The sequence below is a fragment of the Nymphaea colorata genome, chromosome 13 (assembly GCF_008831285.2).
Source record: "Nymphaea colorata isolate Beijing-Zhang1983 chromosome 13, ASM883128v2, whole genome shotgun sequence".
In the NCBI taxonomy this organism is placed as follows: Eukaryota; Viridiplantae; Streptophyta; class Magnoliopsida; order Nymphaeales; family Nymphaeaceae; genus Nymphaea; species Nymphaea colorata.
The window spans coordinates 2,701,048-2,724,044 of NC_045150.1; the positions used below are offsets into that span (position 1 = coordinate 2,701,048).

At 38.4% G+C, this 22,997-nt stretch overlaps 3 protein-coding genes across 4 annotated transcripts; 2 read left to right on the forward strand and 1 right to left on the reverse strand.

Annotated features, from left to right (window-relative positions):
* The first annotated feature begins 3,496 nt into the window (after nucleotides 1-3,496).
* Nucleotides 3,497-6,324, forward strand: LOC116266740 (uncharacterized). 2 transcript variants are annotated; one of them, XM_031648054.2, is made up of 2 exons: nucleotides 3,497-4,290; nucleotides 5,872-6,324. In XM_031648054.2, exons 1-2 carry the CDS (start codon nucleotides 3,617-3,619, stop codon nucleotides 5,942-5,944), a joined length of 747 nt encoding a protein of 248 aa, XP_031503914.1. In that variant the 5' UTR covers nucleotides 3,497-3,616; the 3' UTR covers nucleotides 5,945-6,324. The 2 variants fall into 2 exon arrangements, with proteins under 2 accessions (XP_031503914.1, XP_031503913.1); XM_031648053.2 differs by having other exon boundaries at nucleotides 3,503-4,290; nucleotides 5,866-6,319.
* Nucleotides 6,325-12,302: 5,978 nt separating this feature from the next.
* LOC116266613 (protein YIP4b-like) lies at nucleotides 12,303-16,502 on the forward strand. The gene is made up of 3 exons (XM_031647886.2): nucleotides 12,303-12,849; nucleotides 14,955-15,029; nucleotides 15,691-16,502. The coding sequence occupies exons 1-3, from the start codon at nucleotides 12,355-12,357 to the stop codon at nucleotides 15,949-15,951; spliced, it is 831 nt and encodes a 276-aa protein (XP_031503746.1). The 5' UTR covers nucleotides 12,303-12,354; the 3' UTR covers nucleotides 15,952-16,502.
* Nucleotides 16,503-19,643: 3,141 nt separating this feature from the next.
* On the reverse strand, nucleotides 19,644-22,380 carry LOC116267269 (mitotic-spindle organizing protein 1-like). Its single transcript, XM_031648899.2, has 2 exons — nucleotides 22,025-22,380; nucleotides 19,644-19,917 (listed from the first exon to the last, which is right to left on the reverse strand). Exon 1 carries the CDS (start codon nucleotides 22,290-22,292, stop codon nucleotides 22,074-22,076), a length of 219 nt encoding a protein of 72 aa, XP_031504759.1. The 5' UTR covers nucleotides 22,293-22,380; the 3' UTR covers nucleotides 19,644-19,917; nucleotides 22,025-22,073.
* Nucleotides 22,381-22,997: the final 617 nt, after the last annotated feature.

Below are 22,997 nucleotides of genomic sequence, written 5' to 3' on the forward strand. Positions count from 1 at the left end.
GGCAACTAATTGTGATTAATCCTTATTATGTTTCTTGGGCTCTATGTACTTGGTTTTTGGATCCGAGACAGGTTTTGGCTCCTTAAACCTCCAACTAAAACTGAATTTGAATTTGAACCCAATTACATATTTGTTTAAAGCCAAATCTGAATCTGAATTTGATGGGATCATTTATTAACTCGAACAAGATTTGATTTCTTAATCAAATGTCAAATTTTTTTTGGTATCTGAACTTTTTTGAAACAGTTTGGTCCAATATCCGATCTGCATCCAGTTTATTGAACCGTCTATAAGGATGACAACATTATAAGTAAGTGGTGCCTGTTTTTCTTTTATATAGTTCAGATTACATGAAGAAGAAGATTTGATAATGCACTATCAGAGTTGACATTTCCAAGATAATTGCAACACATTTGTTTATATTGCATCTTTGTTTTCAACTGTTCAATTTCATATTCATTTTATTTTATCACCAGTACTGTGTTTTGACTTAGACCTAGTATATATGGCCTTCATGATCCATATATATATATATATATATATATATATATATATATATATATATATATATATATATACTTTGGCATTTTACCTAATTAATTTTTTTAAATTAAGATTGGAAATTCCGATAGTTCAAGCCTTCGTTCATCTTGTCGAAGACAAAATTCCATCATAACCTTGCAACTGGGAGGGTTAGTTGATAAGTTTTTTTTTTCTTGTTTTTTTTTTAAATAGTTACAAAACTCACGGAGTTGGCTTGGGAATCGCCAGAGTCAGCTCGGATCACTAGAAAACCTGGGCATGAGTCAAGGTTGGCCCGGATCCCCCCTGACTCAACCCCACTCGCTCACGACTTGGCCCTACTCAGCCTTGACTTGTCCTTATTTGCCCGATTGATCAGCCAGAGTTATTTACATCACGGTTAGTTTAAAACTCAAGAGACCTAATTCCACCAAGTCGATGAGTCAACTCACTGACCCGATGAGTCGGTCATCTGCCGATCTGAGCTCGAGACACATGCTTGCTAAATGCTAACTATGTTTTTCAGTTCATTTCAAACTTGCAACCAATTAAAACATCTAATTGTTATTCTATCACTGGCACCGACGCAGCTCATGACCCCAGATTTATAAAACATTATATTATAATATTTTATGAATATGTCTCAATCTTTAAAACAGATTCATATATTACGAACGTTCTTACGGCCAGACAACCTGTAAGGGGTCAAACACTTTGCATGCATGCTTGGGCACAATAAAAAAGCGAGTGTTGTAGGAGAATATCTCATTTTTAACTGGAATAAGAGACAATGATTCACAAGAAGTAAACTCCAAATGTGTTCAAGATCTGAAAAAGAAAAAGTAGTGGTTCCACTTGAAAGCAACTTTCAACTAGTAGAGGATTGACAGTATATTAAGATGACCACCTTCCATGAATCCACTCGTGAGTTTGCATTTCCTTTTAATTAGCCTAATTTATGTTCTTTCTACCATAAGCATAAGATAGAAAAGAAAAAAAAGAAAGATGAAGTAGTGCACGGGGAGCTTGCTAGAGAAAAGAAAAGGAAGAACATGTGGCTGCCATTAACACACACACTGCTCCCTCTTCCAACTTGAGAATGTGTGAGACGACTTGTCGATCACGGAGTCTCTAAAATAAGGTCTGCCTTGAAAAATTAGAAGGAGAAATAATTAATAAAGTGCATATGGTTGCGCAATTCAACTTCACATAATTGATGGTATCCCAACTCTCCCCTTGTCTCCCAGGGGTAGGAAGAATGTCTCAAACACATAATTGATGGTATCCCAACTCTCCCCTTGTCTCCCAGGGGTAGGAAGAATGTCTCAAACCAGCCAATGGAAATGCCGGATGAACGGAAACCGGCCGTGTAGGTGTTCAGTCATGTCCAGTGGCAGAGCCAAAAAGATTTGTCTGAGGGTACTAACCGATCACTCGCTTAGAAGAATGAGTGTTTATAGAGCACTGACTCAGGTATGGTGTGGGCACCATATGCAGCTGGACCTAGCTGAACTTAGGTCCAGCTTAATCACAATGCAAGATTTCAAGGGCTGGTGTGGGCAATGGCCCCAATCGGCAATCACACAATAGCTCCGCTACTGGTTATGTATTGCACTTTTATCTTGTGTATGTGTCTTCTACCTTTCACATTATCAATGATGTTTAAAAAAATTCAATTGTATATATATGTTTAGTTAATAAATGGTGATTCTGGCTATCTAGAGATGCTCATATGAGGGTCATTTGATTTATGAATGGTTAAAAGAAAAACAAAAAGAAAAAAAAAATCTCAAGTAATACTAGACGACAAAAATGTTCATCATTTTTGTTTTCTTTATCTTCTCTCAATTGTCCATAAATATGGATCAGACGACTGCCAAGAGTGCGCTAGGTGACTTTAGATAACCTCAATCACTATTTAATTTTTCTTATTTATATATATATATATATATATATATATCAAATATTCAAACTACATACATGTTACTTGTAAGGAGAACGCACACACATCACGAAGCATTGAAGTGTAAGTTTTATAGACGAACAATAAAAGCATATAAAGGCGGTTTGAAAACAATAATATTATGTTATTACCTTGTGCATCTAATATAAAAAATGGTTAGATTCATTAGACAACTCAGCAATGTATGTAGGAACATGTTACTATTCCAAAACAGCCCCATAATGTTAAAGAAAATGGGTACCCAAAATCAACAAACATTCAAAAATGCAAAATTTTAACAACCATGCACTTATATTTGAATTTAAGTAACAACTATGTATTTGCATTTTAATTGAACATTTGCCCTCCATGTAGCTAATTATATTATTATTCGTCAGCATTAATATATATATATATATATATATATCATAAATAGTTATACTATAATCTTACTTTAAAGTGAGGGAAAGGCTACGGCCTACCGACCCAGCAAATAGCCAAAGCTCCCTTGTCTTATTGTTTAGGGCCTCATTATGTGCCTACAAAATTGTAATACAAATTTTAATGTTAGTGCATAGTAGCGCTTTATTTTATAAGTTTAAAAAAAAAATCAAATATTTTAAAAATAATTTAAATATAAAACGTGAACATGTTGTATTATATCGACAAAGAGAGTTCTTCATCTTGATTTTAACAAAAAAATGTTGTGGCCTCTCGTAACCTATTAAGGGCAACAGAAAAATTTAAGAGTTTGTGTTTAAATTTTAAAGATTTTAGTTTAACAGATATAAAAATTTAAAAAAAAATCTATTCTAATTTCTGCTAAAATTTTAAAACTCCAGTTCAACCTTTCCAACGAAAATTTTTTGTTACTACACCCGCTGAAAAGAAATAGCAATACATAATCCAAGCGTTATTCACCGTAACTGAACAATCGATCGATTATTAACCTAAGGTGAAGATGATGGGAAGATTTCAACCCGATGGGTCGAGCCATGGAACGTGTTCTCTTTCAAATCACAATCATCCACCACACCAGTCCCCCACTTGACACCCCTCTCATATTTACACCTCACCGTAGCCACCACCTGCCCTCACAATCAAAATAAACCAACTGCATGTACCTCTCTCTCTCTCTCTCGCCGGAAGATCATGCCGGAATTTCACCTGAATTCCCTAGAACTCCGGCATGGACTCGCCGGGATGAGTTTGCCATCCGGAACAAGTAGCCCATCATCGACCTCGACGTCCTCCGGTGTCGTCTTCGCCCCTAGAGGTCACCAGGACGACGAGGGGCCGGCTAGCCCCTCCTCTCCACGACTGTGGTCGAAGGCGCCGGACCCTCAGCTGCCCACGTCGGCGCGCGACCAGGCCTTGGCGAGGGGCCGGTGGGAGCTGATGGAGATGCTGAAGGACGTGCCCGAGTCGTACTATGAGCTCTCCTTCAGAGAGCTCGTCGATCGGGTGAGGCCCAAGGTGAGGGACGATCAAGAGGAGGAGGAGGAGGCGGTGGAAAACAGAGAGGTGAAGATGAAAAGAAAGAGGAAGAGGAACAGTTGGGAGCAGAGTGCCGGGAACAGCGGCCTCTTACTTAAGATGTTCGTTCCCGGATTGTATCTCCGGTCGAAGTCGACGGCTGGGTCTGGGCGGGCGTCCTCGAAGCCGTTGTTCGTGGTGGAGGAGAGGGAAAGTGGTGGTGGCGGCGGTGGTGAGAATTGGGAGAGGTGGAGGAAAGGGTTTATGGTCGTGGTGTTTGGGAGGTGTATCGGAAGTAGCAGTGCTGGTAGCAGTAATGGTAATGGCAATTATGGTAGCTCTCGTTCGAGGTAACTAATTTGCATCTCTTTTATGCTTGGCTGTTCACCCTGTTCTTGCTTATCGCTTCTGTAGTAGAACTATCTTGTATTGTCATCAGTCTATCCGCAGATGCATAGCGTTGATTTTCAAAGGAGAAAATGAAGTCAAGTTTTGGTTCTTCTTCCTTCTTTAATCGTTTTGTGTTAATTAAAATTCCCCCCCCCCCCTCTGTTTATTCTGCTAAATTTTGACATCAAATATTTTTTCTGCCTTCCGTTTTCCTTTTTGTGAGGGGGTGAGTCGTTTTCTTCCATTAGATTGTAGTATGTGAAATTTCCTGTGTTTGCTTCCCTGGAGGGGAGGTCTCTCTCCCTCCTGTTAGACGTGGGGTCTTTTCGGGGGCAGTGACTCAATTGTTTTCGCTCGATTCTTTCTGCCTCCATTTAATGGTCGACAGAGACAGAGAAATGGTTTCGTTTTCCTTGTTCCTTCCAGAAAGCGGCATTGAATAGAAGTCCAGTTGTCCCTTCTGGTGTGAATTTTTCTACTGAAGTCGAAGTAAACTGTTCTTTTTCCCTTTTTTTGGTAGAATGAGTTGCACGAACGCTGCCCTGTTTCTTTTTGCTGGTGGTGGTCACGGTTAGCTGCTCTGTTAATCTTTTCTGGCTTCTGATTTCCTTGTTCTGGAATTCTTTTCACTGTTTTATTGCTTGAGAAAGGTGTAATTCCTCATTTAAGAGCACCAAAATCAACCCCACCAGTCTTCTGTTCTTGCATTTTGTTCAGAGTGAAAAATTAGGGGCTCTGGATTTCGTAATTAGAGTGTAAAACTGTAGATGTTAAAAAGTTCAAACCGGTTGAAAACTTCTACCGTGAAAAGTTTTTGGCTTCAAAAAGTGTCTTCGAAGGAAATTCTACTGTTCGTTTTGCCCTCTTTTTTTTGTTTTTTGTTTTGAACTCCACGCAGAGACACCATAGTTTTATTTTCCTTTCCTCCCAAGTGGTGTCTTGGATCTTCTTTCTTCTTACGCAATCCGTAGGAGGTAGCCTTCGCTTGTTTCAAGATGGTGGTAGATGGTTGTACCTGTTTCTCGTAGATTGTGACCTTGCAGATTACCTTCCTTTCGTTAAACTTTTCATTCAAATCGTTTTCTTCCCTTTGTGCCTTGGAGAAAAATAGTGTCAGTGTTCTTTACATAGAAAGTCGTCTTATCAAATCAATCGCTTCCTATTTTTTTCTGTCTTCCATCTGAGGAATCCTCTTTTTCTTCTTTATAATGACTATCCGTAGGACTTAGTTTCTACATATGTGAGACAGTAATAAAATAATCATCGAATGCAATGTTATGAGAATCGCCCGATTCGAATAAAAGGATCGATTTTGCATATCACTTTTAGCTGTTTTTCAAAATTTTAAAGAGTTATATTGTTTTGTGTTATTTTTTTATATCACTTTAAATGTTTCCTTTCTTGTATCATGGCAGCTTTCTCTCTCTTTTATGTGGGTGTCTTGTTCTTTCAGTATAGCAGCACCATGAGCAATTCAGCTGCAAATTAACTTGGTTTTGCTTCTCAGAATTAAACTTGACATCCTCTTTTCACAGTGGCAGGTGCAGTGAGGCCTTCTTAAGGGGCTGTTGGTCGTGCCTAGGCCTCAGCAGAAGCAAATCCGATAGAAAATGAAAGCAACTCCTGTCATTCATTCTTCTGTTGAATCTTGCCTCAACACCTGAACTTGGTCAAGTTCATTTGTTTAATATATAGTCATCGAAGGGCGAGTATTTGTAATAAGATCTGGAGACCCAAAGAGGGACGGGTGCATGGCAAATCAACTTTGCAGATTGAAGTTGCCGGATTCTGGTCATGCCTGGAAGGATGAACCTTCTGACTTGTATTTATATTTACTCTTAGAAGTTTGGGCCTATCTCCAGCTTCAAAATATTGGGAAGAAAAGGACCACATGCTTATGTTATGCTGACAATATCAACCCTGTTTTTGTACATAGAAATGTTAAAGACGTGTTTAAAGACTCTTTCTTGAGTAACATGAAAAACTACAGACCTAAATGTTGGTGCAGTGAAGAAGCTAGAATTTCAATGAATCAATCAGGAGCAGAACTGTTTAGCATTAGAAACTCCGTTTAAGTGTTGCATGAATATACATAAAAATCTTGGAACATTTAACAAGTGTTTAGACAGATTCATGAAACTGTTCCACGGTGTTATTAATGACGGCCTCTTAGATATTAGTGTTATAATGAACCATATCTTGGTGAACTGATTTGATTCGGTAGCTTTATATGTATTGTTTTTAATTATATTTTAGAATACCTTTTACTTATTTGCAATTGCTTCAGTCGAATCGGCAAATCAACTGATTGGACCAATCAGCAGGCTCACGGATTGATGAATTGATTGTATATATATATATTGAAATCTGCAGAGTATCCCTATTGCCCGATGAATTTTTTTATTTTCAGTTTATAACAATACTAAAAATCATTGTTAAATGTCCTGAAAAAAAGTAATCAAACAGAAACTGTGACTAATTTTTGTTTGTGATGGAAAATAAGTAAAAATTCATTGGAGGACAAGAGATAGATAGGTGGCTGATTTTAATATATATATATATATATATATATATATTTCCATGTTGGTTACTCGCATCGATTGATACATTTATAGATTGCATCGAGTGGTGTGCTGTGAAAAGGCCGAAAGTTTTATATTCTATAAATGTATAGCTATAGAATTGTCGGGTCATTGAATACGGTGGATACCTGTTCAAGAAAGAAAGAAAGGAACATTGAAGACAAAACAATGACGTAACACGAACGATGAGGTAGTTGGTGTAAAATTTCATTATTTTTCTCCAACGATATTGATGTGAATCTTGAGCTGCTCCAACTATAAATTAATATAAAAGTATGCACTCCTTTTATACTAGAGGTCAAATCGTGCGTAAAGGGAAAATATATTTAAAAGGTCTACATTTTGCTTTCATGTGAACCAACTGTTTGCTGGTGAAATTTCCAGACGGGCCTCTGCTTTTCACGATCATCTCCATCGTTTATCCGTTAGTTCTTGTCAAATATCCCTCCAATTTAGGGAACGCTGGGTTATTCACTCACTTTAGGCTCCGTTTGAACAAGAAAAATACTGTGTAATGTGGATTTCTTTTTTCAAGTTTGTACGGTTTTTCCTTGTAGCATCAAATGGGTTGTTCATTAAATTTGAAAATACTTCCTTTCACAAAAAATTCTTCCTTTCCTACATTGATAATTTTACAGGGCCTTAATGAGATTAAACTTGCATTGGTCATGAATAGAAGACAATATTAAATCTGCCCCAAGAAAAACAAAAAGTAGATCATGAAAGCTGACATCGCTCCAATATCCTCAAGTAATAGCTGGTCAGGCTGATGGACCGGTGAAAAACAAAATTATCAGTTTGATTCCCATGAACGTAGCAGACACTACTTTCAAGTTAAAGACAGTAATCATAATTTAACCTAAGTCCTGAAACAACTTTAGACTGCGGGAGAAGAGAAAGGGGAGGGGCAGCCTGGAATCAAGATATTCCAATCTTTTTGAAGATATATATGACAAGAAGTAGGGATGTCAATGCTATAAACGCTTACCATATGATGCCAGATCCGAATTTGAATTCATCTAGTCTGATTCGACACTGAAAACTGAATTTCATTGGTGATCCAATTTGAATATCTTGCAAGTCGAAGTCTTAAAGATTTGATGTAAAAGTTTGGATTTGGATTTGCAGTTTGAGCACTTAAATCCGGATTTGACATTGTGTGCAGTGAGGCAACATCCAGGTCCAATTAGGTGACTTTGGTAGTGCAGTATCCTCATTCCTCACCAACAAGTTGGCCTCCAACTCTCATCCACTTCTACCCGTCTTCAGTCTCTAGGAAATCGTAAACATGTAATTAATTACTCCCTACCTCAAGAAAATTTATTTATTATTACTTTTTAAGCCCCTCTGCAATATAAACCTTTCTTGATCTGATTTTGGTTTTTGAAAGCATGTTACTCTATGCTTATAATTGTTTACAAGTTTTAGCAGTAAACTAATCAAGTTTTATAAAATCAAGCGGCATTACCTCTATGTCCGATGGTTATTTTTCTATTTAGTATTGCTAAAAACCATTACAAAAAGTGTATTTGTGATGACCAGTTGCTTGTCATGGTTCTTAGCAACACAATATATATATATATATATATATATATATATATATATATATATATATATATATATATATATGCGCAAGTGTTGGGTCCTCATGCCTAAATGACTAAAATACCCTTATGAAGGAAAGTAAGAACCTCGTAAGAAAGAAATACATATTCTGGTCCAATAGCCAGGCAGGAGTAATGAACGGTGTCTGAGACCAAGTGCCTAAATGACAAAAATACCCTTGTTAAGGAAAGTAAGAACCCCAAAAGGGAAGCAAATAGAAAGCTATACACTCTTTAAAAAGACAAAGTGCCCTCACATAGTTATGTGATAGATGATGATCATGGCAGACCCAAAAGCTTCAAGTTAAGCTATACACTCTTTGTAAGTTTCATATTGTTAAGGGGCCAATTTGGTAGTAACATGTTGTTATTGTTTAATGAATCTGCCAAAAAAAAAATGAGGTAGATTCATAGAACAATGTGTTGTGGGCATAATGAATTTACCATATTTTTGTTGGTGTAAATTCATGGAACAGTAATAATGTGTTACTATTGTCAAACAGCGGTTAAGGAGAACTCATATATCAAGAAAATAAAGTATTAGTACGTAAATAAAACAAATTTTATGACTTGGTGTAGGCAATTAGAGACAACAGCCAAAAGGTGACTCCACCATTGGATGGTGAAGAGTAGAACCTTCACCGCCCTTTAGTCTTGTTGCTTCCCTCTCATCCATGAACAGTTCAAACCACTAATTTGGATCAGCTTAAATGAGCCTCAGTAGTGTTTGCATGAGGTGACTGGTTAAGGCAAATCCCCAGCCATTTATAAGTGAATGTTGAGCATCTACTAACTGTGAGTTTTGTTGGTAGCACATGGTTGTGCATGAGAGGAGAAACCACCTCCTTTCATCCACGCCCAAGGTCCATGGTTGCATTGGGACATGGATGGTCATACAATACACCCTTCAACTCAAATGTTGCATATATTACAGTTTGTAGTCCAAACGAGTAGCACCCGTAGGAATTAAACTGAACACATGTCTTTTGTGAGACCTTGGGGCTTATTCGAAGCACATGAGGGGCTTATTCGAAGCACATGAGACGCAAGCTCGCCAATAAGAAGAAATTTGTTTTGGACTTCAAATATCTATTTTAATTTGTTGTAACACCTTTTTAGACAAGATTAAAAATGGTTTTACATTGATAGGGATATCAATGAATCATATTCAAATCGAATATACTCTTAACAATATCAACTTTTTCTTGGATGTTCACATATGGATTCCAAATTCAAATTTGAATGTAAATGAAAATCAGTCATATCTAAATCCAAATCTGATTCACAATATGAATTTACCACTTACATTTCTAAAAAATTTAATTTGACCTCCAGAAAAATGTTAAAAATTATATAATGGCCCCTAAAAAGAAATGTGGTTCCACCCTTAGTTGATGGCATTGAAGACTCTTGAGTTCAGGGTTGCTTCAGGACCTAGGTGATGATCTTACGACCCGAGTACCATTCAACTCGAGTGTTCAGCATGTGTGCCACCTTTTGCAGTTTTGGAAGAGCAGTCTGGGGTTCGAATTGAAGATACACTGTTTATGTGCACCAGCCCACCTTAGTTGTGCTCTGTCCTTAGGGGAGTGCAAATTACCATAACTTAGACCAAATGAAAAAGAAAAGTTAGGGTTTCAATCAGCACCATGTGCTCTTTGTGACAAGGCTGAGGACATGTCTTCTCACGTCATGTCACATTATGTAAAAGTTATTAATGTAACTATTGGGGGTGGGTTATACACGCATTTATGATCACGGGCGGAACCAAGATAGGGCTCGCACGGGCTTGGCCCCACCTTAATTTAAAAAAAAAAATTACATGTAAATTTCAAAAAATTTACTTGTTCTATATAAAAATTTTGAAAATGATATTTCGGCTTAGTCAAAATTTAGAAACTTTAATTCGACTCTCCTTATCAAAAATTTCTGGCTCTTCTCCTATTTATGATGTTGTGAAAGGTCTTAGTAGCAAGTGTTGACGTTGGGCAGATTGATTGAGGGTGAGAGTAAAAACCCTCTTTTAAGTTGGGTGAGTGAGCGGTGCAAGGATCAGTGTATAATCACCTTGTTACCATACTCTATCCTGTATAGGCAAGAAGCATAGCACCCGCTTGAATCAAATTGACAACTTTGGACTTCATGCTCGCTTGCGAGACCAGCTATCTTGTGTCGTTGAGGACTTGAGAAGTAACATTCTTCACTTTCTTTCGCCTAAAGATAATTTGCAAGGAAATTCAAATTGCCTTGGTGATGACTTGCGTCAAGTTTTGACTAAGATGGATCTGAAATACTGCAAAGGCAATATCAAATTAAGAAATTTAATCGGATTTGGATTCAAAAAATGACATCCGGTTGCATTCGAATTTAAGTAAATATCTCATTGGGTTGGATTTTAGATTCATATTCGGATCAAATACCAAATGTTTATACATTTTGAAAGTTGTATCTTAATTGTAATGGGTTTGGGTTCGTTTAAAAATAGATCAAAATTCGGTTGTTAATTTATACAAATTGGATTCGAATTTAGATATAGTATATTTTTTTTTTCGTTCGCATCAAATCTGAATATATTAACATCTGAAAATGTAGATGTGGTAAATAATTATCCAATTTGAATCTGATCCATCAACACCCCTAAAATGCAGGCACAGGCACTAGGAAATGTGCCTTGTAGTGTGCAATGTTTGTATGTAATGAAGATTTTTTTTTTTTCTAATCGAAAAAGGCAGTTAGTCTGCCACTTGAAATGTGGATATAGTTGATCAAAGGTGTTGGGACTCGAGTGAATCCAAACACATTAACAAAAAGTTTTAGAAAGAAAAGTAACTTTTAATTCTAGAATTAATTGGATCCAGTGTCTTTCTAACTTTTACTTAACGAGAACAGCTTTTGAGATAAAACCCTCTAAGATCATAAACTTATGTCTCAAATGTTATAGCTTGTTTTGAGACCTGGGCGAACCTATGATATACCTTTCAACTTGTATCGTGTTTGTTACCATTTGCAATCCAGAAAAATAACACTTCGAATCATGACAACAACCATGAGATTTAAACCTCAGACTTCTTGAGTGTGAGTTGCCTTGCTGCTATGCCCTTTAAGGCAATTAGTAGCAGTTCGATCGAGGGATTACCGAACAACTTAATCTAATCGTTCCTGATCTTTTAGGCTAAAAACTCATATGTGGATCTTAAAAGTAAATCTGACAGGTATAATATTGGGCATCTAGAGAGAATCAGATCGGACCATTATTAGATCCCATATTTAGATTTTGGATTCAATTCCAAAACCAAATGCCACATCCCAACTCAATTGCTGTTTAGATGAAGAACCCATCAAACATATAAGAATAGGGCAGGCAGAAGGGTCGGATTTGGGCTGAGCCTGGCATGTTCGAACCAGGACCAGCCTTGATATGGGCAAACCGAGCTAAGACCTGAGCTTAACTCGGCTCGGCTCATTAAGGAGTATGTCAGTTGCCCAAGCCCACCTCGGCCCAATTGATAGTTGTTATTTGTTAATAATAATTTATCTTACTTTAATTGAGTCTAACCAAGAAATTTAAGTGGAAGCCAAAAAATACGGATCCGACCCGTTAACATAGGCAGGGCCTTGCCTTAGATCTCTAACTAAGTTTAGCATGTTCTATTTTAAAGACTCAGCTCAGAGTCAAAGTCAAAGAACCTTATCGTAAAAAAAGTAAGTCAAGGACCTTTAGTTGACAATTTTTAATAAATATAGGCCCTCTTCGGGGAATATTGATTTTGCATATACACTCTCTTATTCGCTCTCTCTCTCTGTAGATCGGGAGGAGTTTTCCGGCGAAGGAGCCGAGATGTCGCACAACGGCACCGTCCCCCTTCATCCTTCTTCCCAGTCGGACATTGACGAGATCGAGAACCTCATCAACCAGAGCGTCCAGGCGGCCAGCCTCCATGGATCCGTTCCCGTCGCCCCTGCCCGGCCGCCGAGCCCGCCCAGGGTGTCGATCCCCGTCTCTTCCGCCACCTTCGTCCCGTCCTCCATTCCGCCGTCGACCCAGAAGCCCACACCTCCCGTTCCACCCGTGGCGCCGAGTTCGAACTCCAACATGAGACAGAACCTTGCGGCGGACGCGTTCGGTTCGGCTCCCAACACGCTCACGGAACCTGTTTGGGACACGGTGAAGCGGGACCTGTCGAGAATCGTGAGCAATTTGAAGTTGGTGGTCTTCCCGAATCCTTTTCGTGAAGATCCGGGGAAGGCGTTGAGAGATTGGGATCTGTGGGGCCCTTTCTTCTTCATCATATTCCTCGGTCTTGCATTGTCCTGGTCGGCGTCCGTGAAGAAGGTACTGGAATTGTTTGTTGTTGAAATGCGCTCCTTTATCCGTGGAACATCTATGCCTTCTGCTAGAGCAACTTCCGATCTGTAGATTGATTAATTTCAGTCGAAAGAAAAGCCAGGTTGTAGGTTTTTGTTGCGTCAGATAAACCTTCACGTAGTTCTCGTAATGAAAATGGTAATTAAGCTATTTAAAGATCTTTTTTAATATGGTTGATATGCTGAGTGTTTTGGAATCTCGAGGTAGGCGTTTGTTTTTTCATGAAAGATCAGGAACCTCCATGGTAATGAAACAGGGGAACTTTCAATCATGGCGGTATGTTTTTTTTAAGTGCATCTGTAGTAATATAGTGGAAAATTAATATTGGTTAGCAATAGCCATTCATAATTCAGACAACACGGAGTATTTAAGTAGATGTTTCTGGGATTGTGACCCAAGCAAAGTATGAAGCGTGGCCTGTCATGGGTGATCCATTATTCTTAGAACAGAGGGGGGCAAAAACTGTAGAATGGAGGCGATTGTCATTTGTGAGGTGGTACAGGTGTCGATAAAACACCCAGCAGTGCAAGAAAAACCCAGCAGTGCAAGAAAATTGAACAATTTAAAGACCAAAAGTATATCAATATTGTACACTATGGCAACGGAAGAAAGAAGTGAACACTCTGCTTCTAATCTACCCACAATTAGGGGAGTTCAAGAAAACATCTGTCAACGAATATCGGCTATGTTTTCAAAGTATTTCAAAAATATTGCCGAAACAAGTTCTATAAAGAAGGCATTGCAAAAATATTGTAGTGTTTTCATGAGAATTAAGGAAAATAGTTTTGTATATGTTTTTAAACTTTTTTGGCTTCTTTTAACATTTAAGTACATATTTTGAATTTTTTCAATGTTTTGTAAGAAAATTAATAGCAAACTCATAACTTCATCAATTTTCTATTACTTTCTCAGTCTTTGGATTTCTAAAATTTTCCTGAGAAAACGACCTTTCTGGTTAATGCCTAAGATAAACCTTGCCGATGAAAGCCGAAAAGGGATAATCCTGACAATGATATGTCCATACGAATGCCCAGAAGTATGTTCATAATCACTGGAAAGGAAAGATTGTTTGCATGAAATTTTACTACATTGGAGTAAACTGAACAAATCTCAAGACAGAAATGAGAATGAATGTTTGATCCATAGAGATCAGTCCACCATCGCCATTGATGCTCAGACCCAATTCGTGAACCAATTCATAATTTGGAGGTGAGGGAATTATGGTAATCTGGAAACTTTAAATGCTTGCCAGAACTTACTCATTGAAGCAGGCCTACTGCTCCAGTTCCATGTATCTGGAATTAGATTGTACAAAAATGGATACTAAACTACCAGCATTAAGGAGTTCCAAATATCGCTGCAACTTGAGAAAGGTTGAAAGTTTTAAGAGGATAACAGATTGAGGTAGTTTAATTGGCTAACCCGAATGATACATCAAAAGGATGAGATTGAAGTATTGAATCCATGCTGCAACAAGTTCCCTACACTAACTGTTTCATTTGGGTGACCAAGCATCTATATCATGTTGATTGTTACTGGCCAAATATTTGACAGAATGTATGGAATGTTGTGATCGTGTATCTTCTTTTTTTAATTTGTTTATCCTTCGAATGTGACTTTCTTGGCATTATTCTCTTGACTTTCACTTTTTTCTTGTCAATTCTCGTAGGCTACTTATTTGTTCTAACCCTCCCTTTCATTGCATGAAGGGGCAGCAATCTGACAACTAAGAAATTTTCCAGCTCCCTTGATGGCTCACTGCTAATTTTTTTCCGTTACTTTGATTAGTTCAAGCTTCCTTGTGAAATACTAACTTCGTCTTAATTCTTTATAATTCAACTTTAAATGTAATATTAGTATAATATATAACTGGAATATTCCATCCTGGAAGTTGGTAATGCTTACAGTTTTTTGTTCACATTAATATATTTCTGGGAGATGTATTGCTTTTAGCTTCCTATGAAGGTCTGTTCTTTTTCCACAGATTTTCTGATTTAATTGTTCTGTTATAACAGTGGACCTGGCTGTTGGAAGTGTGTATCTAATGATGTTATTGATCTCTGTTTTTGCAGTCTGAAGTTTTTGCTGTTGCTTTTGGGGTCCTTGCTGCTGGTGCTGTCATTCTAACACTTAATGTCCTTCTTCTGGTAAGATATAGACCCACCGTGGCTGTGCATTTGAGATATGATGTGGATATGTTTAGTATAAGGTGGAGACACAGCTGTACACACACAATCACACACACTTAAACATTAATAGATCCGATGGATAGCCTCTGTAGATTGGATTTACCAATATATATATATATATATATATATATATATATATATATATATATATATATATATAGAAAATGAAAAGCTTAAATTAGATAAATATGAAAAAAAAAACTTCTCAAGCACCACTTTTGCATTAAAGAACATTGTAAATTGTAATGAATTTAAGCCATGATGTGATTGATAAAATCTTTTAAAGAAGGAAAATATAAGGGCACAAGAGTAAACAACCAAGTCCATAAATGAAATGAAGAGTTATTGGTGAATTTTTTATGTCCTGCCCTAGTTTGATCATTTTCCTGAAGTATCTTGTTGTTTCTGAGGATTGCAGGCCCTATGAACTTTTCAAATTAGTTTCCTTTTGGATCTTCTAGATCATTTCCCAGTTCTAGCATTGCTACTGCTCAGAAGTTTTGCTTTTACTTTTAGAGATGTCATTTTTTCAGCTATGCACTTAGAAATTTCTTGTTTGTGTTATTTCGGAAGGATAAATTATTGGTATAACTAAATAAAAGTAATTTACTCATTCCAGGGTGGACATATCATCTTTTTCCAAAGTCTCAGCCTTCTGGGGTACTGCCTCTTCCCTCTGGATGTTGGAGCTTTTCTTTGCATGTTGAAAGACAATGTGATACTTAAAATTATTGTCGTGTCAATAACACTGGCATGGAGCTCATGGGCTGCTTATCCATTCATGAGTGCTGCTGTCTCACCCAGAAGAAAAGCTCTCGCCCTATACCCAGTCTTCCTTATGTACATCTCAGTTGGTTTCCTTATAATTGCTATAGATTAGCAGGCATTGTTTTTTTCATCGTGCGAGGCTTCATCAACAATGTCCAGAATTTCTTCGTAACTGTTACAGATTAACGGGCAATGTTTCTTCATCTTGCAAAGCTTGATGAACAATATCCAGAATGCTTTTTTCTTTAAGTTCAGCTGTTGGAGGTAATTCATCCAGAGATATTCTCAAGGAGCTGCTGGTTTTGATTTTGTGTTGTCCTGTTATGCAGTCAATACTGATAGCTGGAAGGATGGAGTTTGTTATATACGGTCAGGTCTATCCTCCCCACTTCAATTGTTGTATACCCATTCACACGGTAATTGTGGTAAATACTATTTTAAGAGGCGTAGGATAAAAAAATTGGAGTCCATCGTGGCAATTCATGTACTTTTGTTTCTTTTCTCTCCACAACGGCTTATTTTTTGTAATGGTTCTCTTTTTTGTGCAGCAATTTTGCACAACAGTTTCGAACGTAATCTGGTAGTATTATTCTTAGTTTGTGAGATTTTGGTTCTCATTTTTAAGACTAATTTATCTGAAATGTAAATACCAATTTCTCCTTATGTCTTTTGTGTGTGTGGGCCTTTTCCATCATATGCTTGTGGTTATTCTTGAACGCAAGTGCTGTCCGCTCCTTTTATCTGTCTTCTGTCTGCACTTGCTTTTCCATCCTGCGTTTGTGGTAATTCTTATCGGCTGATGATCCAAGTGCTTCAGATTGATAAGGTCCGTTATCTTGCTGAAGCCTATTTGAAGAAAACTTGTAAGGGAAGCCGCATCCTTGTTCACCAATCATCATTTCTATGATCCTGCTAGTAATTTTTGCTGTAATTAACTACATCAGAACCATCAAGGTGCGGGTTGACATGGTCCTTTCGCCTTCATCAATGGCATTGCATCTGCCAGAAGCAGCGCAAAAGCGTCCATAGCCAGCATGAGCTTACCAACTTAATTGGCTAAGGATCAACCGGTATTTATTCCATGCCTGCACAGTGATGCTGAGGTAGCTTTAGTTTCTACTCTGTATAGCACATACAAATTGCGTGTGACTGTCGGGACTGGCTGTAAACATGTCTGACAATCAAAGTCTTCTGTGAAATGCATTTTGTGTGCCATCTTATCTAGATGAACAGGACAAGCTTAGATCCTGTGGCTGGCTTTCTAAAGAAGCAACTGCTGTATTTTTTTGAGAAATATATCATGGTAGCTGTAGACTAAAAGATGCTACAATCTGTATCCGATGAGACTCACGAGAGAAGGTAGGGACATGGCTGTTCCGGTCTTGGCCAGATTTTGTTGCAATGATAATGTTAATGCAACCATGCAAGTAGGTATCTGCTATCATCCTCCTACAAGGGTTCATACCTCTTCCTGTCTTACAATGCAGAACTATTGCTTAGGGCAGTAGAACTTTGAAACAACTGTCCTTTTATGAACGGATATATATTAACAAAAACTGTGGTACCATTGGTACCTCTCTCGTATTTAGTTGGTATACCATGGTATTCTTCACTAAAAATGTAAAAAGATGGCCGCGGAGACCTGCCGAAGCAAATCAAATAATAAACTCTTTGTGCGGGTCCACGGTTATGTTATTTTCATTGACAAAGTATAGAACCTTCTTATGAAGTACATTCATTTAGTAATTTATAACTTGCATTGATTTAGTAATAGAAAAATACAATAAGAACACCTAGAGGCTAGGGTAATGTGAATGTGCAGTCTGGTCTTTTAGGCTCTGTCAGCTGAAGATGAGAAGAGGAATGTAGGTTGAAGTGGGACATAAGATTGGATTTCTCAATATCCTTAATGAAAATGTGGCTAATAGGAGATAAATGTTCGCATCAGCCCCTACATCCTTGTTCAACTCCTACATCCTCCGCTTCTATCTCACCGCATTTCATCCTGTCCCAGTGAAAAAGCTTAAAATTTTAGGTGGTGTTTCAGAGGCTAGTTTCAAATGGAAATAGGGCTTGCACGTATTGAGAAAACAAAATTTCAAATATATAGAGTTCTAATCCCCCACAGCTGTTTGGTTTCCTCTTCAATTTCAAGTAGCTCCAATCGTGCCAAAAAAGGAGCTTACACATTCAACTTTCTGTAGGAAAACGATGAAGCCACACAACTGTACCTGCTCCAGGATGGTGTTGGAATATAGGATTGAGGATAGAGCCGCATGTTTCGACTTTTTTTTTTTTTTTTTCTGTACACAGCGTTGGTGCTTAGAAACCTGAAAGAAGCCATGGTTTGGCGTCTTGCTTTTAACTCCTTTTTTCCAAATAGCATCTTCACTGCGAGATCTTAAACTAGGACCTTGGATATAGTGCTTGCTTTTAGCTCCTTATTTCCCTGTAGTATCTTGACTGTGAGCTCTTAAACAAGGATATTCGATATAGCGCTCTCTCTCTCTCTCTCTCTCTCAGAGACTCACTGTAGGTGAGCAAAGCTGGACCAGACATGACATTGACCAGGCCCGCTCCTGCCACCAAGGTCCAGGGTCGCATCAAGGCTGGGAGTAGTTAAGGTGCACCGTCAATTTGGAGACATGTTGACCACTCCATAAGGTCCAGAGGCACAGCATCCAAGGTATCGAACTGAGAATATGCCACCACTCCAACCAGCTCCATGCCCTTTGAAGCCTCTCCCACAAAGACGTTAACACTGTGTTGGTGGGCAGCACAAAAGTTCTGAGATCCAAACACGAGGACCAATTTAGCATCCTTTTCTTATTTTCTGCTCAATTTAAATGTAGTAATTACAAGTCCAACTGAGTGGTGATGGATGCTCAGTTTTTGAGACGTGCAAAATGGATTTGTGGTGATTGTTCATGAACCAAAAATTGCTATTATCAAAACAATATGTTTAATGGAAAAGCATATCACTTTTGCAACAATGGCCATTATCCTGATCGTTGCTAACAATGGGACGTGGTAATCGGAGCTGCAATAGAAGATGAGAGTAGACACGGAAATGGAATGAACACTGGGAACCCGAGAGCATTTGGAACAGGCTGCAGATCCAGCATGGATGGCCTGCTGGCTGCTACTGAGGTCAGTCATTTCCTCTTAACCATCGACTAGCGACCATTCTCAAGGACTAAATGTTGGAACCAGCCTGACGTGGACTGGCCGCCTTTCCTGGTCATGATCGATTGGTTAGAACCATAGTGATGGTTCCAAGTTTTGTTTTGTAAATATCTTCCCCATTTTTTGCCAATAAAGGGAGGGGGCCTAACCCCCAGCAACCGTTCTCCGGAACCCTAGAGTGTACTCAACCTGCGACCCTGTGATGGCTGATTTATCAAACATGCGACTGACCACAGCTTGCCGTTAGGTAAATCTGTTCAGCATTTCATGACTAGACCAATGAAAGCAAGAGTATGTACCAACATCCATCATGATATCCAACCGCCATATATTTCCAAACATATATAGCGAGGTGAGGTTAGATGAATCATTACCAGATTATGCCATGAGATACAAGTCATTTCCTCCGAGTTTCCAGGCCAGGTGAACTGCAACATATTGAATTCAATAAAGCATCACAGACATAACGATACAAGTAAAAATATCTAAAACAGTGGGAAATCCATAAAGAAAAGAAAAACCTTTCGTTCATTTTAGAGACATGAGGAACTTTAATTTTTAAAGAGCAATGATAACAGCTTTAAGATCAACAAGGCATAATGACTTGGACCCGTGGAGTGAACTAGAAGAGGATACACCAAGGAACACAAACTGAAGAAATGTTTTGACAAATAATGTACAATAGAATCTGTGGACCGCTTCAGAAACAAAAGGTCCAAAATAATCCTGTAAGTTTAATGGATACCATAGAGATGCTTCTCGAGCAGCTAATAACAATTTAGCCACCTAGAGAAGATACAGACTTTCACAAAATGTAAGATATCTTGACATCATTTGCATGTTCGACGCTGCAAATCCACTTCACCACCTGTCACCTTCTCATTCATACATCCTGCAGAGTTAAAATAACCGCCTGCCATTAGTTTGTGACCAAGCAGACAGCCTTCCTATAAGAAGGGCAATAAAAATATCAACTCTATCAACCATGTAATAATACCGGTATTATATAAAAAGAGATGAAAGAAAGGCAAACCAAAAAAAGAAGAAGAAAACCATTATCACCAAAGGGTATGGACAAGAAGCTACAATCTGGGAAGCATCATCTCCTTAAGACTATTTTCCATGTTATTGTAGTGCCTTTCCAATTTCATTCCCCCAAATTTTTCATGATCAATTTCTATTTCCATTTATTCTTCATTTTACTGAAAGGTGTACTTTTCCATTAAAAGCCGAAACTTAAATGACCATTTCAGCATTCAAAGGAGAATGTCTTAAAACCTTTTTATCAGTCTGTGATTTAATTCACATAAAATGTGGATGTTTTACGCCAAAGTAATCTGTTCGCATTATTCATCTTATGGCATTGCGAAACAGTGACTTGACATTTAGAACATTCATGTCGGTTGTTATTTTTAGAAAACGAAAAACTAGACCAGTTACACAATTAGAAATGAAAACTACCTCAGACTGGGTACGTTTGAAAAATAAAAAGAAAATTTAATTAATATTAAATGAAGAAGTTTCTATGTGATTTGACAACTTTGAAAGATACGTTAAAAGCAAGGACCATAGATATGTTCTAGAGGTCGTACGACTAGATCCTTAAGTCCTAAGGAGACAGAGATACCTTATAAGGAGACAGAAATACCTTATAAGGAGACAGAAATACCTTAACTTTACAAACGTTTCTGCAACATGTTGAAGTTCATTCAAGATCGATAAGCAGAATCAGCAAGCTAAAATGGAAATTGCAAATAAGAAATTGAGAATTGACAAGCTGAACAAAGCCTCGAGAAGAAACATCTTGCTCCAAGTTTGTTTGACTCGCTAAGAAATAAATTACTTGAGTTTAACCTTTTAAAGAGATGGTGGAACATTATTTCAAGCAAATAACATGCAAATCATGCATTCTGCAAGAGACTTTCAAGGAGAAATTTTCAGGTTAGCTAAAGGATATCCCTTGATAAGCAAGTAAATACATGAGGAAACTGCTCGTAACTTTACAAGCTTCTCAGGCAGCTGAAGATCGCTTGGGCAACATATTGCCTTTCAAATCCACTATATCTGTCCACATAGCCCCTATTGGATAGCTAAACCATCTTCAATCGGATATCATCGTAACCATCTTACAGGAAAAAGAAAAAAAAAAGTAATATTAGTGCCCACTACTAAAAGAGGACATGTCCTTCTAAGCTAGAAATCTATTATATTTTACGTACTGAATTGCGCTTATGGGTCTACCAGTTAAGATTAATCAGGAACCTTGAAGAAGCAAAACCCCCATGAGCGGCGAGTCGGTGACCACCATGTCAAAATCGGGGAGCTGAATGGCAGGGTTGGGACTTGATCCAGGGTCTTGAGCTTGATACCCATGACATTTCCCCTACTATTACCACATTTTTCTCGGAACTGTGGGAATTGTAGTAGCTACAAGAACCCAGGGTTCCTAAACCGTAGGTAAACAAGTAATGAATCGTTAAAACAAAAAGATATTGCACGTCTGCTCGTTAATTTCATATCATGCTATCGTATCCTTCGTTGATAGAAAATCGTTACCAAAGTCCCTTAAGGAGAAGGGACAGATTCTTCTCGAAACTTTTGATAAGCGTCATCTCAAACAAGCAAGTTCCACCCCCCCCCCCCCCCCCCCCATCTTTTCTATATCTATTTCCTCGTCATTCGCTACAGCACGATTCCCCACGCATGGCACTCTCCATAAGGTACCATAAATCCCTGGATTTAGGGAAAATTTGATGCAATTGGAAAGCCAATCCACCAATGTCTGAGAAGCGACGGAGGGATTTCGATACTGAAATTCCAATTCCAAGAAATTTTCGAAGCCAAAGATTCCGCAAATTGAATGCTTAAGTGCAACATCAGCCCACATTCCATCGACAAAGATACCAACGAACAACTACAACTTCAATTGTACCGTCTTATGCTTCCATCAAAAAAAAAAGGGGGGAGGAGGAGAAGAGAGAGAGAGAGAGAGAAATCACCGGATTCAAGAGGAGAAGGACGACGATGATTGGCTGCCGCGGGGGGAAGCTAATGATGTTGGTCCTTGAGGTGGTGGAGAGGGGGAGCGGAGGATTCTTGGCGGATCTCCCTGACGACGGCAGCGAGGGCCTCGGGGTTGACACCCCTCTCGCAGAGGTCTACGAGGATGGAAAGCGTATGGCGGTCCAACCCCGTGCTCAGCAAGTTCGAGATGTGTAGCACCAGATCCAACGATTCTCGGGCGTTCTGAGAAGCCGCAGAATCCATGGCTGCCGTCGTTCCGCCAGAACCAGGGTTTTGCCCCACTCTCTCTCTCTTAAAACCCGCCAAATGGTTAACCTTGCTTGGGTTTGAATCTTCCTTGCACTTCAAAGGGAAGGTTCAGGGTTACTATAAGGGATCGGAGTTATCCAAATACCGGCCCGAATTTGGATCCAGTAAACAGAACAAGTTACAGCCTTACAGGTTCCCCATAACAAGCAAATCCAGATCCGGCATGCAGTAACTGGATCTGAATCTGAGTCCAAACTGACAACGATCCGGTTGCATGTAAATGTTGTTCTTGTGTCTGTCATATCTGAACTCCCTTTTGATAATTCAAGAGCGGGTCCAACTCTGAGCCTGGCTATTTAATACCATGTATTCGAGCTTTACCCCGTGAGTGTTCGTTGGTTAAAAAACAAGAGTTATTAACAAGATTTGGATTCAGTATGTCCAAATTTAAGACCCAATAAAAAAGTCCAAAAGTAATTACATGTAAATGCCCAATCTTATGCTTAGTTGGATGCCAATTCAGTTTAAAAAAAAATAAAAAAAAAATCTGGATTTAGAAATGTCAAAATTTGGTCTTCTTAAGTCAACTTGCTTAAGGTTTGAATTTAGGCAAACACTACTTATTTTAAATCCTACCCTTGCTTGAGAAAATTGTTTCTTAGTTTTTTTTTTTATTAATGTTATTATGTGTCATGTTTT

What these genes read in the sequence shown, in the direction of transcription:
- LOC116266740 (XM_031648053.2), top strand. Translation starts at nt 3,617, where the DNA reads ATGCCGGAATTTCACCTGAATTCCCTAGAACTCCGGCATGGACTCGCC. An exon ending in TATGGTAGCTCTCGTTCGAG is followed by an intron (nt 4,291 to 5,865) that starts GTAACTAATTTG and finishes CTCTTTTCACAG; the next exon opens with TGGCAGGTGCAGTGAGGCCT.
- LOC116267269 (XM_031648899.2), bottom strand. Translation starts at nt 22,292, where the DNA reads ATGGATTCTGCGGCTTCTCAGAACGCCCGAGAATCGTTGGATCTGGTG.
- LOC116266613 (XM_031647886.2), top strand. Translation starts at nt 12,355, where the DNA reads ATGTCGCACAACGGCACCGTCCCCCTTCATCCTTCTTCCCAGTCGGAC. An exon ending in GGTCGGCGTCCGTGAAGAAG is followed by an intron (nt 12,850 to 14,954) that starts GTACTGGAATTG and finishes CTGTTTTTGCAG; the next exon opens with TCTGAAGTTTTTGCTGTTGC. An exon ending in CACTTAATGTCCTTCTTCTG is followed by an intron (nt 15,030 to 15,690) that starts GTAAGATATAGA and finishes TACTCATTCCAG; the next exon opens with GGTGGACATATCATCTTTTT.